Source organism: Peromyscus eremicus, chromosome 7 (assembly GCF_949786415.1).
Source record: "Peromyscus eremicus chromosome 7, PerEre_H2_v1, whole genome shotgun sequence".
Lineage (NCBI taxonomy): Eukaryota > Metazoa > Chordata > Mammalia > Rodentia > Cricetidae > Peromyscus > Peromyscus eremicus.
The window spans coordinates 95,375,317-95,389,406 of NC_081422.1; the positions used below are offsets into that span (position 1 = coordinate 95,375,317).

Below are 14,090 nucleotides of genomic sequence, written 5' to 3' on the forward strand. Positions count from 1 at the left end.
AACCAAGACTTAATAATTCCCTTTGGATCTGCAGAATTAATGGAGAATTATTTAAAAAACTCTGTGTGTGTGTATGCAGGCCGAGAACAACCTGTGGGAATTAGTTCTGTCCTTTTTCTGTGTGGTTTCTCGGGGAAGCATCTTTACCTGCTGAGCCATCTCATGAATTAGACCCCTTAAGCAAGAATAACTTCACAGGACTAGGAATGTAGCTCAGTTGTATAACACCTGTCTAGTCTCAGCTACTGCTCTAGTGTCCTGTGTTTGCCTGCTTGCTGCTGTGCTGGTCATGGACTAATACTCTGAAACTAAGCAAGCCTCCAGTTAAATTCTTCCTTCTATATGTTGCCTTTATCTTGGTGTTTCACCACAGCAATAGAACAGTAACTAAGACACATACACATTTTTTTTAAAAGGAGATGATAAAAAATGCTGATGAGAATGTAGGGAAAGAGCAATCCTTATTACAGCTTGTGGAGGGGAAGGGATATGGTGGTTTGAAAGAAAATGGCCCCCAAAGGGAGGTGTGGCTTTGTTGGAGGAAGTGTGTCACTGTGGGAGTGGGCTTTGCGGTTTCCTATGCTCAAGCTACTTCCAGTGTCAGAGACCATTTCCTGTTGCCTACAAGATGTAGGACTCTCAGCTACTTCTCCAGCACCATGTCTGCCTGCACGCTGCCATGCTTCCTGCCATGATGATAATGGACTGAACCTCTGAAACTGTAAGCAAGCCACCCCAAATTAAATGTTTTCCTTTATAAGAATTGATGTGGTCATGGTGTCTCTTCACAGCAATAGAAACCCTAACTAAGACAGGTTGTAAACTATTACAATAATTATGGAAATTGGTAGGGAAGGCTCTAAAAACTTAAAAAATAGAACTCTTATATGACCCATCTATACTACATCTGAGCGTTTATCCAAAGGCCTCTATAGTCTCCTACAAAGATACACAGACATCTATGTTTACTGAAATGAGACCAGCCTAGATGTCCACTAATAAGTGAGTGGACATTGAAAAAATATGCACACACAAAGGAATTTTATTTAGCTATAAGAAAGAATGAAATTCACAGGAAAATAGAAGGATCTGGAAACCATCATACGAAGTGAAGTAAACCAGGCTCAGAAAGACAAATATTTCATGCTATCTTTCATATGTGGATTCTATTCTTTAAGAGGTTTATTTACTTTTATTTTATGTCTATGAGTGTTTTGCCAGCCTGCATGTAAGTCCATCATATGCATGTAGTGCTACAGAGGTCAGAGGAGGGGACCAGGTCCCCCAGAACTGGATTTAGATGGTCAAGAGCTGCCATGTGGGTGCTGGAAACTGAACCCAGGTCTTCTGCAAGAACAGCAAGTGCTCTTAAATGTGAACCATTTCTTCAGACCCAGGACCCTAGTTTTCAATGTTTGTACCCATGTGGGAGGTTTGGGTGTGGGTCTGGGTTACGAAACTTGAAACAGGATTATACAGGGGGAAAGAGGTATTAGAGAAGGGAGGAGGGCAGCAGAGCACATGTGACATGAAAACAGAAAGGAGGTTACTACAAATAGAAGGGTACAAAGTGGAGGGGTCACAAAGAGAGAGAACAGGTGGATAGGGGAATCAAAATAAATTTTGTCTGAAAATTCTATAATGAAACATTAATGAGCAAAGTTGCAAAGGTATGTGGGGGATGACGGAGTACTGACAGGAATTGTGGCTTGTACTCCAAGTGAGATGGGAGACCATCGGAAGGTTGGAGTAGAGGAGTGATGTGATCTGACTTGTATTTTTAAAGGATAATGTTTTGGGAAGACTAGTCTGTATGGGCAATGATGGTAGAAGCAGAAAGATCAATTAGGAGTCAACAAGTCAGAAAGTAGCTAGGGGATTGTGTGGAGAGGATGGCTAGAGTACAGCGTGACTAGTAAGCAAAAATGACTTCTGAGATAGTCTGCAATGACAGTATCACCACCTCTGGCTTAGAAAACAAATCTTCCATTTTATTTTAAAATTTAATCCTCTCTCTCTCTCTCTCTCTCTCTCTCTCGTGTGTGTGTGTGTGTGTGTGTGTGTGTGTGTGTGTGTGTGTGTGTACACATTCCATGGTGTGTGAGTATGGAGGTCAGAGAACAACTTATGGGAGTTGGTTCTCTTTTTCCACCATGTTGTTCTAGGCATCAAACTCAGGTCATTAGGCTTGCTGGCTAGGCTGCTGAGCCTTTGTTTTTTTGTTTGTTTGTTTGTTTGTTTTGTAGACAGGGTTCTCTGTGTAGTCCTGGAACTTGCTTTGTAGACTTGAATGGCCTCCAAACTCATAGAGATCCACCAGCCTCTGCCTCCTAAGTGCTTGGATTAAAGGCAGGCATCACTACGTCTAGCTGCTGAGTCTTCTTACTGGTCAAAATCTTACAAAGTTTTATAGCATCAAAAGAGAACCAATGGAAAAGCAAAGAAAGACATTCTAACAAAAGGAAAATACTCAAATAATGCAGTAGCCATTTGTTATATTAGAACTATACTCTCATAGTGACAGAATTCTCCCTAGAGGAGACTGCCTTGTTTATCTAAGTAAGCCATTGGCAAAGGTCTCACTTGAGTATATCTGTGAATAGGAAGTGCTGTGGGATGTCTTTCTGTACGCTGTGAATATGTGTGGCTCCCTTTGGATAATAAATAAAGCTATTCTGGACTATGGCAAGAAAGATTGCAGCCAGGCAGGAAATCCAAGCAGAGATATATAGAGAAGAAGGGTTGAGTCGAGAGAAACATCAGCCCTCTGTGAAAGATACCAGCAGATGGCCATGTGGCAACATACAGATTAAGAGGAATGGGTTAATTTAAGATAAAAGAGCTAACTAGCAAGAAGCTGAAGCCATAGGCCATACAGTTTGTAATTAATATAAGCCTCTGAGTATTTTATAAGCAGCTGTGGGACCACGGGTGGGAGAGATTCGTCCAGACTGCTGGGCAAGGCAGGAACAGAGAAATTTCTGTCCACAAGCTCGCGTTTTGGATATTTCATGCCCAAATAATCCGAGACTTCACTGCTGGCCTGTACCCTCTCACTCATGATGACATCTACCTGTGACTCATTAGATCAGACTATACCTGAGAATCAAGGAGTGTGAGAACCTCACAAAACGGAGTTGTGAGCATGTTATTTTAGATCCTTACATGGTTTGTTCTCTGTTTACACAAAAGCTACTTCTCATTATCTCTAGACACAATTTTAGGGGTCAAGAGACATCTTTTTTGGGGGAGGATAAACTGCTAACAATTATTTTCAGTATTACTTGGAAATGCTAAAGCTCAACCAAATATGAAAATTTGTAAGAATAAAGACATAGATAGAGAGGTGGATTAGAAGTTAAGAGCACAGGCAGGCTGCTTTTCCAGAGGACCCAGGTTCTATTCCTAGCACCCACATGGCAGCTCACAACAATCTTGAAGCTCCAGTGGGAATCTGATGCTCTCTCTTGGCTTCCTCAGGTACCAAATGCACATGAGCACAGACACTCATGGAGGCAAAACAACCACACAAATAAAAATACATCTCAAAAAAAGAGTAAATATATGCCTCACAATACCAGACAGAATATTAGTGGGATTTTATACTACCAACCTCTGTTAAGTATTGACCCACATGTGAAGGGATATGAATATAAATAAAAAATTTGTCGGGTGGTGGTGGCGGCAGCGGCAGCGGCGCATGCCTTTAATCCTAGCACTCAGGAGGCAGAGTCAGGTGGATCTCTGTGAGTTCAAGGCCAGCCTGATCTACAGAGCGAGTTCCAGGACAGGCTCCAAAGATACACAGAGAAACCCTGTCTTGAAAAAACAAAACAAAAAAATTACTCATTTATTTTCACTCTTTAACTTCTTTCCATTTAAAATAATCATTATAGCCCAAATTACCTTTTGTATAAATCTGGATGCTAGGTAACAATAAAGAGATGACTTAAGCAGTTTTATTATGACAAATTAGTACTCATCTTACCGTGGTGATGTAGCGGGAATGGAATTCTGGAGCATCTTTCAGGAAGGCGAGGCCAGGGTGTGTGTCTACCACATCCTTAAAAAGATTGAAATCAAAATTAAGTTAATAAACATTAAAAACTCTTCAGAAGCGTTTCCTTCTTGTGGAGTAAACTTACAGTTAGTTGAGCTAATCCTATATTCTGGAATACTGCATAATGCATTGAAAATTTAACAAATACTTTATTATAAGCATGTTTATAATACATGATTTTCTACACACATAATATGTTTAAATATAATTTTTTATTTTTATTTTTTTTGGTTTTTCGAGACAGGGTTTCTCTGTGTAGCTTTGCGCCTTTTCTTGGAACTCACTTGGTAGCCCAGGCTGGCCTTGAACTCACAGAGATCCGCCTGGCTCTGCCTCCCGGGTGCTGGGATTAAAGGCGTGCGCCACCACTGCCCGGCTAAATATAAAATTTTAAATTGGCCATATTTGTCGATTTGTGAATCAAATGTCTTACAGATATGTACTGCAATCCTAAAACATTAAGGGAAATGACTGTCCCTTCTTTAGAATCTATCAGTAGCCAGTAATTCAGCAGGTAAGATGTGCTAGTTAGTTTTTGTCAACTTGACACAAATCTAGACGTGCAAAGAGGGAATCTCAAGAGAGGAACTGCTTCCATCAGACTGGCCTGAAGGCATGATGTGGAACATTTTCTTGGCTAATGATTGATGTGGGAGGGCTCAACTCACTTGGGTAGTAGCACCTCTGGTCAGATGGTCTTGAGTAGTATAAGATAGCAAGATGAATAAGCCATGGAGAGTAAGCCAATAAGCAGCTTTCCTCCACAGTTCCTGCCTTGACTTCCCTTAATGATGGACTGTAATAGGGACATGTAAGCCAAATAAACCCTTTCCTTCCCAAGTTGCTTTTGGTTAGTGCTTTATCATAGCAATGGAGAAGCAAACAAGGACAGAAGGTTAGGGCCACATGATCCCCCTCCCTGAACCATGGCTGGTGACAGGCCCAGTCTTGTGTATGCCCAGTCCAAACAACTACAGCTGCTGTGAGATTATATTTTCAACGGCTATATCAGGAAATGATAACATTTCAACAGTCCTTCTCCCAATCTTCCAGCTCTTACATTCTTTCTGCTTTTTCATGATGTTTTCTGAGCCTCAGATGGTGTGGTATAAATGTCCTATTTAGAGCTGAGCATCAACAATCACTTATTCTCAATATCCCAAGAAGTCATAATACTAATTTTTTTCATGTGTGGTGAAAACATTTAAAACCTATTCTTAGGAATTTTCAACAATATACATTATAGTAAGGCATGGTGGCACATGCCTTTAATCCAAGTACTTGGTAGGCAGAGGCAGGAGGATCTCTGAGTACAAGGCCAACCTGGTCTACATAGTGACTTTCAGAACAGTCAGGATTACACAGCAAGACCTTGTCTCAAAGTAAAAAAAAACAAAAAAGAATATACATTGTTATATTCAGTGTATTGCACAATAATCTCTTGAATATACTCCTATCTAAAAATTTGTATCCTTGCTAAATGTCTTCCCCAGTGCTATGGTGACAAAGATAGGAGGATCACTGGGACTTTCTGGCTACTAGCTGAGCTGAGATTCAGTGAGATATCCTGTCTCAAAGGAATAAGGTGGAGAGTGATGGAGCAGGATGTTACCCTCTGGCTTCCATGAGTACAGAGTGTTACATCCACATACATTCTCTCTCCCCCCCCCCCTCTCTCTCTCTCTCTCTCTCTTAGATCCTGGAGTGATTTATTGTACAAAAGAAGCAAAGAATATCTGGATTTGAAGGATCTTCTGGTCATGGATTATTGCTACTTCAAAAATAACCCCCAACTTCAGACCTAGGGTACAGTTCCATGCTGAAGGAACCTCAGAAAAGTTAACATTTTCTTCTAGACTGGTAGATAAGGGCTAAAGGTCAAAAACTCAAAGAAGTAAAAGAAAATAAAAACTTCTTAAAATTTTTTTGAATTTATTATTTTATGTGTATGAATGTTTTGCCTGCATGTATATCTGTGCATCACATGCCTGGTGCTCACAAAGGCCAGAACAGGATGTTGAAGCTGTCATTTGGGTGCTGGGAATCAAAAACCTGGACCCTCTGAAAGAGCAACATTGTTCTTAACCACTGGGCCAATTTGCATCCCAAAACATACTTACAGCTCTGAGATTTTCTCTTAAAGATCTGAGATATATCCTTTCTACATGTAGAAAACATATTTATAAACAACAGATTTTAACATCTCAGAAACAGAAAAGAAAAAAAGACAAGTGTACTCTTGTTTCATTTATTTGGCTCCATTAGTAAAAATTGTTCCACATGGGTGAGTACCCTGGATGAGTAAATACAGAGCTTATGCAACTAAATAAATTACTAATATCCCTGAAATCTGGTGATAGTAATAGGGCCCATTGCCCTTAACCTAAATTGTTCCTAGGCTGGAGTGTTTTGACAGGCAGGCTTTGTGTCTTTTTTTTACTTTCTCCCCTACAAATACCCCCCCCCCCCCCCACACACACACACTCTGTTTCTGTCTACCTTTATGGGCTGGTGACAACTGTCTTTGGAGATCTCAGTATGCTTGATTCAAGTTTCCATTCTCTTATTTCATTATTTATTTATTCATTCACTGGTTTCTTGAGACCGATCTGGTATGTTATATAGCATAGGTTACCTCCTCTTGCTCAGTCTCCTAGCGCTAGGATTATAGGCAGGCCTTAGTATTCACCATGCACAGCTTCTTCCTATTCTAATCTTATGTACAAATAAATCTTAGTGGAAAAAACCGGAGGGACATTTTGGATATGTGCTTAAATCAAAGAGTCAAGATGCCCCAAGTGAAGACTCCAGAGTTCATGATAGTTGTTTTGATTATTCCACAGCCTTTCTTGCATCTCACCAGATTATTTTTTAAAAATTTTCATACATTTTTTGATCATTATCTTTTCTTCCTCCTGCTCTTCCTGGATGCCCAACTTCATGTTTTTCTCATTATTAAAAAAATAAACAAACAAAAAACCAAAACCACCACCACCACCACCACCACCACCACCACCACCACCACCACCACCACCTATTTCTGAGCATGAGGCTTGCCCTGGAGTATAGTTGATAAACTCAGTGTCACTGTCACGCTATTAAGAAAACTGATTTTCTCTCTTCCAGCAGCTGTAAGTTCCTGTTAGGTCCTTAACTATGGCTGGTAATAGTATTTTCCAAGCTATCTTTTTTTTTAAAAAAAAGTTTATTTCTTTACTATGTATACAGTGTTTTGCCTGTATGCCAGAAGAGGGCACTAGACCCCATTATAGATAGCTGTGAGGCACGATGTAGTTGCTGGGAATTGAACTCAGGACCTCTGGAAGAGCAGCCAGTGCTCTTAACCTCTGAGCCATCTCTCCAGCCCCTTCCAAGCTATCTTTTCAAATTTTAAAGTTTCATAAGATGTTTCTGTGATTACTGTGAGTGACTAAGGAGGAGGCTGAATGTAGTGGAAACAGCCCTGTTTTGTCTATTTTATACTATGGGTTCTGTTTTACATCTCATTTAACAAAAGATTTTACTACTAAAACAAATTTAAAAACCATTCTTAGCAATCTGGCCTCAAGATGTATGTATCTCTACTGACGAAGTATTATAGTTGTACTTTAAAATGAAAAAAGAAAAAAAATCGTTTTACCAGTCATGGTGACCTGTACCTTAATCCTAGCATCTGAGATTAAGAGTTTGATGTTAGTCTGGGCTATACAGTAAGACTCTGTCTCTAACAGACAGACAACCCCAGAACCAACTAGTCAACCAGCTAAACAAACAAACAAAACCCCCTTTTCAAACTCCAAAAATAAATTCCATTTTTAAAAGATACTAAAAATCACCTGAAGTAAAGGAATAAAATCTTCCTGTTCCAGATAGATGCAGCTGGGCTTTGCCAGGAGCCAGATGAATTTAGAGGCATCATCATGATGGTTATTTAGCAACCTACAAAAGAGACACTCGTTAGGAAGATCTGCTACTCAGAACATACAATGCCTACAAATTGACACGGTGGTAATTTTAGTTTGACTTGAATGTTATTTAGATTAAGAGTCCAATGGTTGGCGGGGTGTGGTGGTACACACCTTTAATCCCAGCAGAGGCAGGTGAATCTCTGAGTTCAAGGCCAGCCTGATCTACAGAGTGAGTTCTAGAACAGCCAGGCTACACAGAGAAACCCTGTCTCGAAAAACCAACCAACCAACCAACCAACCAACCAACCAACCAACCAACCAACCAACAGAATCAAATGCTCTCTGCCTTTTTATTTTCAGTGCTGGAATTAAAAGGGCAAGCTTTGTGCAAGTCCTCTACCACTAAGTTACCCCTTGTCCCAATGCTCCCTTTTCAATGGCTTCCACACTTCTGGTTTTTGTCAAAGGAGTAACTTAATAAAAATCTCAGTTATAGGATGGTAAACTTTCTTTCTAGAATGTTTTTGAGTTGAAACCACAGAGTAAAAAAAAAATAAACTGATACAGGTAAAATACGTTACTAAAATATACTTAGTGTGGAAGGCCCATTCAGTTTAGCACAGGACATGTAGAACCAGAGTTTCTGAGCTAGCAAGAAGGAAATACCTCAAGCAGACTACTATGCACTACAGAAGACAGGAAATTCTTGTTAGGTTGACATATCCATGGCCAGCCAGACGGGGGCTTTTAAACTTTGACTTTTAGAGAACAGGCTTCAGAAAACCAGTCCTCTGTAAAGTCTTCTAAGTTTCTAGAATTCTTCACCTCCAACTATTTGCTGGCTATTTCCATATACTCTGACAGAAAAGTCAAAACACAGAAAAAGTAAAATTTAAAAGCTTTTCAAACTAGTCCTTTTTCTGGATGTGTGTGTGTGTGTGTGTGTGTGTGTGTGTGTGTGTGTGTGTATTAAAATGGTGGTACCAGTCTTAGCTATCTGGGTTTGAAAACTTGAAGTCATTTAAATTTTTTTTAAGTCTCTATATCCAATAAGTAACTCTAAATTTTCTTATTTTCCTTCATTAGTCAGTTATTGAATGGTAAGTATATGACAGGGATTGCATCTGGCCTTGAATGAGCTTGGGTAAAAGAAAATAAGACAGAGTTTTATTCCCTATGTGAAGTGTACCGTCCAGTGTTTGGTTACCAGTGAAATCATCCTATTGTGGAACAGCCACGATACTAAGTAATGAGTACAAGGTATCATAAAAGGACAGAGAAGGTCTGAGATTTCCCGCAGTGTGAAGCAGGAAAGAAGGGGGTTACAATAAGGAGGGCAGCACACATAGATGCCTGGTAAGAATCATACAGCATTTGGGCAACAGAAAGTTCAAAGCTAGTAAGAGTAGGGAGCATGTGCAAATAAAATCTAAGAAGGCCTCTTTTGTATGAGGTCAAGAATTTGCTCCATAGAAGAATTTTACCTCAGACAGTGACATGGTCAGATGTGGTTTTCAAAAACATTAAGTGTGAGGCTACAGGAATCTGGACACTGGAATTGGGAGACAGAAAGGGGTACATTTGGTAGAAATGAGAGGATATGGTGCTTTATGGGTACATGAGTGAGAAGAAGGGTGAAGTTCATCATAATCGCCAAGGTTCTAGCTGAGACCATTAGGTATCTGGAATACAGATTCCCAGGAAGACTGGAGTCCTGAAGAAATTTTCCTGGAAATTCTCTGGACAACTGCTTCTTCCTGTTTCTACTGTGCTCTACAAGTTCTAGGCATTATCGACCGAGGATGATACAGCTAGGGAGGGTCCCAACAGGCTTCAGTGCTCATCTAACCTTTCAGCATGACAATCCTAAAACAATCTTTGATTACATTTTAGTCCCTTACTAAAAAATGTACAGTACTCTACCACTTATCTACCATGTAAATGTGTAAGTTGAAGTGTCTATACTGGGCATTAAAGGCCCTCTGTCACTATGCTAGAGGATGCCTGCCTACTTATCTTACTACTGTGCTAAATCAAACTTCCACTCCAGGCAGCTGGCCTGAGCCATATGCAATTTGGCCTTTACTTCACTCTCATGCTGTTCTATTCTTCTTTAAGACTTAGCTAAATAACTACCTCTTTCAAAAAACTCTTTACAGCTGAACTCCTTTCTGATTTCTGTACTCACTATACTTAAATGTGCCACTGTATTGTTGGCTTTAAAATTTGTCTTTGACAACTAAAGGGAAGGTAGCTATAGCTTTTTTTATATATACAAAGAACATGGCTCAGTGACTTATACACAGAAAACTCTCAAAATGTTAGTGATCTAACAAATACCATTCTGATTTTGTTTGTTTTGAGCTACAGTCAGACACTTATATTTATTCTTACTGTCCTTATTGTTACTATATTTAAGGCCCCAGAAGTTAAATAAACACACATTACAAAGGAAGATTAGTACACGGGGTGCTAATGAAAACCACCTCATAGGACTAGAAAATTGATGGAATAGTAGTAAGAAAAAGTGGTGAGGTTGTTAAAGAGGAACATTTTTATACATTTAAAGAAAAGGATTGCACGATTAAACACACAGAAGCAACACAACAGATGAAAATAGTCTAAAAAGATAAAAGTCATGTCACGATTCTTTATTTTTTAAATCAAAAGCATGAAATAGAAAAGGTGATTTATAGTTTTTTGTTAATGTTTTAGGCTGATAAACTCCGTAAGGCAAGAGATTTTAAAAATGAGACTTTTAAAAAAGCCATAAAAGCTGAAGAACAGCATAGCTATTCTACACCGACCATAATGCTTTAAGGGCAAGTGTTTTGTTAGTGACAAATGACATACCGACATGAACCCTAAGAGAAAGAGTAAAGCGAGAACGGGATTGGTTTGGTTCTAGAGGAGTTCTGCCCCAAAGCTGGTGTTCTAGGGATGGAAAAAAAAGGATGTGGAGCTGTGTCTTCCCCCTAAATTGTCCTAGCCCTAAGGGCAAGAGATGTCCAATTGGAGATATAAAATGGGGCAACATGGGGATAGGTGTGGACGAGAAGGAGGGGAGAATTTCACAGTGCTTACTCTAAAACCAACCCACAGACATTCTGACAGGAGGGAAATGATTTCCTTATGCTTATGACTTCTGTATTTAATTTTAGTTCTAAAAATTCTATACAGAGCTTATTACTGGAGCAAGTCAGGAAGCATATATATCCCAAAATGTTTGAATTCTATAGTATCACCTGCCAGTTATTCTTTGTGCTTGCATACTTTTGGACTCTAAAAAAATAGTATCTTACACTGTAGCCCAGGGTAGACAGGAACTTATAGCAATCTTCCTCCAAAGTGCTGAGATTACAGGCATGAGCCATTAAGGCTTAAACCTTTTAAATATACTGTATTTGGAATTCAAATCACCTTATATGAAGGGTTAACTTTGCAAAAAAAATTAAAAAACTAAAACCCCTTTCCTAGGGATGGAAACTCAAACTATCATTCACTTAATTCTCCTTAAATTCTCATACTAGAGCCTTCCTTTCAGAATCTGACTTTCTGATAGCATTTTAAGAGGAACTCCCACTAGAGGGCACCCAAACCATTTTAGTAACTGACAATGTATTCACTAGGATTCTTTTACCACAGCAGAGATGGAACTCTGTGAGCAGTTTCCTGCAAACTTGTCCATCATGACTTCTTATTCACTGACTTTTTGCAGAAGTTGTTTTTCCTCAGAGATGACAACTCACTTCAATAAAGGAATATAGTTGTGAAGGCCATCACTGCTGTGCTATACTCAAGGGTACAGATGTCCATCCTCTCTCAGAGGAGACAGTCTTAACTAAAAACTGGCTGTGACTCTTACATTAAGCATGTAAATCAAACTGGACACAGCTGTCCTTTGCTATAGTCAGCCTTAGGTTCTCAAACTGTCCTAGAATATTAAAAATATAATATCAGCAGATATATTTCCTGTGTTTAGGTCTAACCTCTCTTCTACTAGACTATCTCCTATTTAATTTCATCCTCCAGCTTGTTTACAGCTTTCTTTTGATCATCACTCACACCTTGCTGTTTTCCTAGACTGCTATGTGATTTTTTTTTCTGCCAACAATACTGAGCTCAGCGACTAAAGATGCCTCTGACAAGGGCTATGTCACTTATTTATTCTTTTAACTCCTAGTTTATGTTCCACATGAGTACTTTTCAGGGCCAGGCATCTACTAGGATAAAGGAATATAGCTGAGGAGAAGCCAGACCATCTATAAATTTTAAGTTCTTAAATCCTACTACTATTTTTATATACCAATTAAAGACAAAAATCATCTCTCTTTGTTCAAATTCTGATTTTCCTACTGGGAAAGGGAAAGAACAAGATGAATTCCCTACTATGTTTTTTTGTTTGTTCTTGTGACAGGGTCACACTATATATCCCTTGATGGCTTGGAACTTGCTATGTAGACTATGTTGGAAGGTACCTACTATTCAGGCCTTAGGATCTTTTCTTGTTTCATGTTCTAGAATGCAAGAATACCAAGGAGAGGAATATAGAAGTTGGGAGGAGTGTGGAGGCCCACAAAGGTTTCCTAGTAAGATCTGAGCTTGCTTTACCCAGCAGGGCTGCATTAGAGGATTGCTTGACCATGTACATGATTACTAGGTGATTGGAAGGGTCTACACTTGGCTGAGCTGGGGGGGGGTGTCTTTGCTCACCCCTTGACATTCCTATAAATAGCCCTTTAGAAGAGACAGAAGGGGCCAGTGGATAAGGATCCAGCCCTCCCACCCCCACCCCGCCCCCAGGCTATCCCGTGTTTCTGTTTCTATCCCTTCTATCCTTCTATCTAAATATTTCTCACTTCACTCTCTTCAAGAGTACCCTGGGGGAAAAATGGGAGCTGGTCTTCCACAGATGGCGCCAGAACAGGGACCAGGGACTTGGCAAAAGGAGGGTTGAGGGTCCCACAGGAAGTTTGGGCATGTTTGATTATGTTGTAAAAATTAAGGTGGGGGTATTTTATTTTCAGGAGTGAAAGTGAAGTGGCTGAAAGATGCCAAGTGAAAAGTGAAGCTGCAGTGAATATCTCTCTCTCTAGGTTTCCTTTTTTCTCTCTCAATTTTTTTTTTAGATTTATTTATTTACTATGTATAAAGCATGTATGACTGCAGGCCAGAAGAGGGTACCAGATCTCATTACAGATGGTTGTGAGCCACCATGTGGTTGCTGGGAATTGAACTCATTAAGGAAAAAAATATAAGGTAGAATGTAGGAATATAGTATAGGAAGAACTTAGGGTAAAAAGGAAAGATATAAGGTAGAATATAGGAATACAGTATAAGAAAAACAGGATTAGATAAGTAACAAGACAGAGGAACTATGGGACTATGAAAGCAAACTCCTGAGAGAAATCAGAGTCATGAAAAAATACTATGAGAAAAACAGGCAGAAAAAGATTCCTGTGGAAGCTTTTGTCCTGTAGACAGCTTAGATCTGAGTTCTGAGTGGTAGAGGAAAGAATTTTCCGAGGCAAATGTGAGTGAAATAAAACTCTTCACTCCACTGATATTGTTAATGCATGAAAACACCAGACCACCAGAATTAGCTTTCTCTTGGCCATGAAGCCAAAGTTTAGGGAACAGAAGTCTTGGGAAAACTTAGTAATCTCTCTCTAAAAAACTGAAAGCTCTTCAGGTCTTTCCTGCTCAGATTTCTTTCTGTAAGGTTAAAAATTTAACTCACCTGGAAATAACATTTATCAGTATGGGAAAATCACCTATAATGCTCTAGAAAAAACAAAAAACCTCTTGGAACAGGGCAATCCTCTCTGCTAGTCCTATCTCCCCTTCAAGCCAGTATTAGAAAAACAGCAGATACTTTAGACCCTAGCCAGAATCCCCTAGGCTAGAGAGTAGTGAAGATGCCTCGGAAAGCACAGGCAGAGAGCCAAGCAGGGACAACACCCCCCTAGGGTGGAATGGCAGCTGAGGAGAAGCTGCTGGTGTGAAGGCAGCAGTGGAGACTTTGAAATCCTCCCTGCATTGATGGAGACAAGGTCTAAGTTCTAGCAGTAATGACAGCATGAGAAAAGCTGAGACAAAACTTGGCTGTATAAACAAGGCCA

General features: G+C 39.7%; 1 protein-coding gene across 1 annotated transcript in view; it reads right to left on the bottom strand.

The window, feature by feature from the left end:
* Ppp2r3a (protein phosphatase 2 regulatory subunit B''alpha) overlaps nt 1-14,090 on the bottom strand; it is a 141,689-nt gene that overhangs the window by 50,499 nt on the left and 77,100 nt on the right. The window contains exons 5-6 of the mRNA XM_059268459.1: nt 7,897-7,999; nt 3,989-4,063 (exon numbers count right to left, since the gene is read on the bottom strand). Of these exons, the coding sequence (XP_059124442.1) occupies nt 3,989-4,063; nt 7,897-7,999 (178 nt within the window). The remainder of the gene's footprint in view (nt 1-3,988; nt 4,064-7,896; nt 8,000-14,090) is intronic.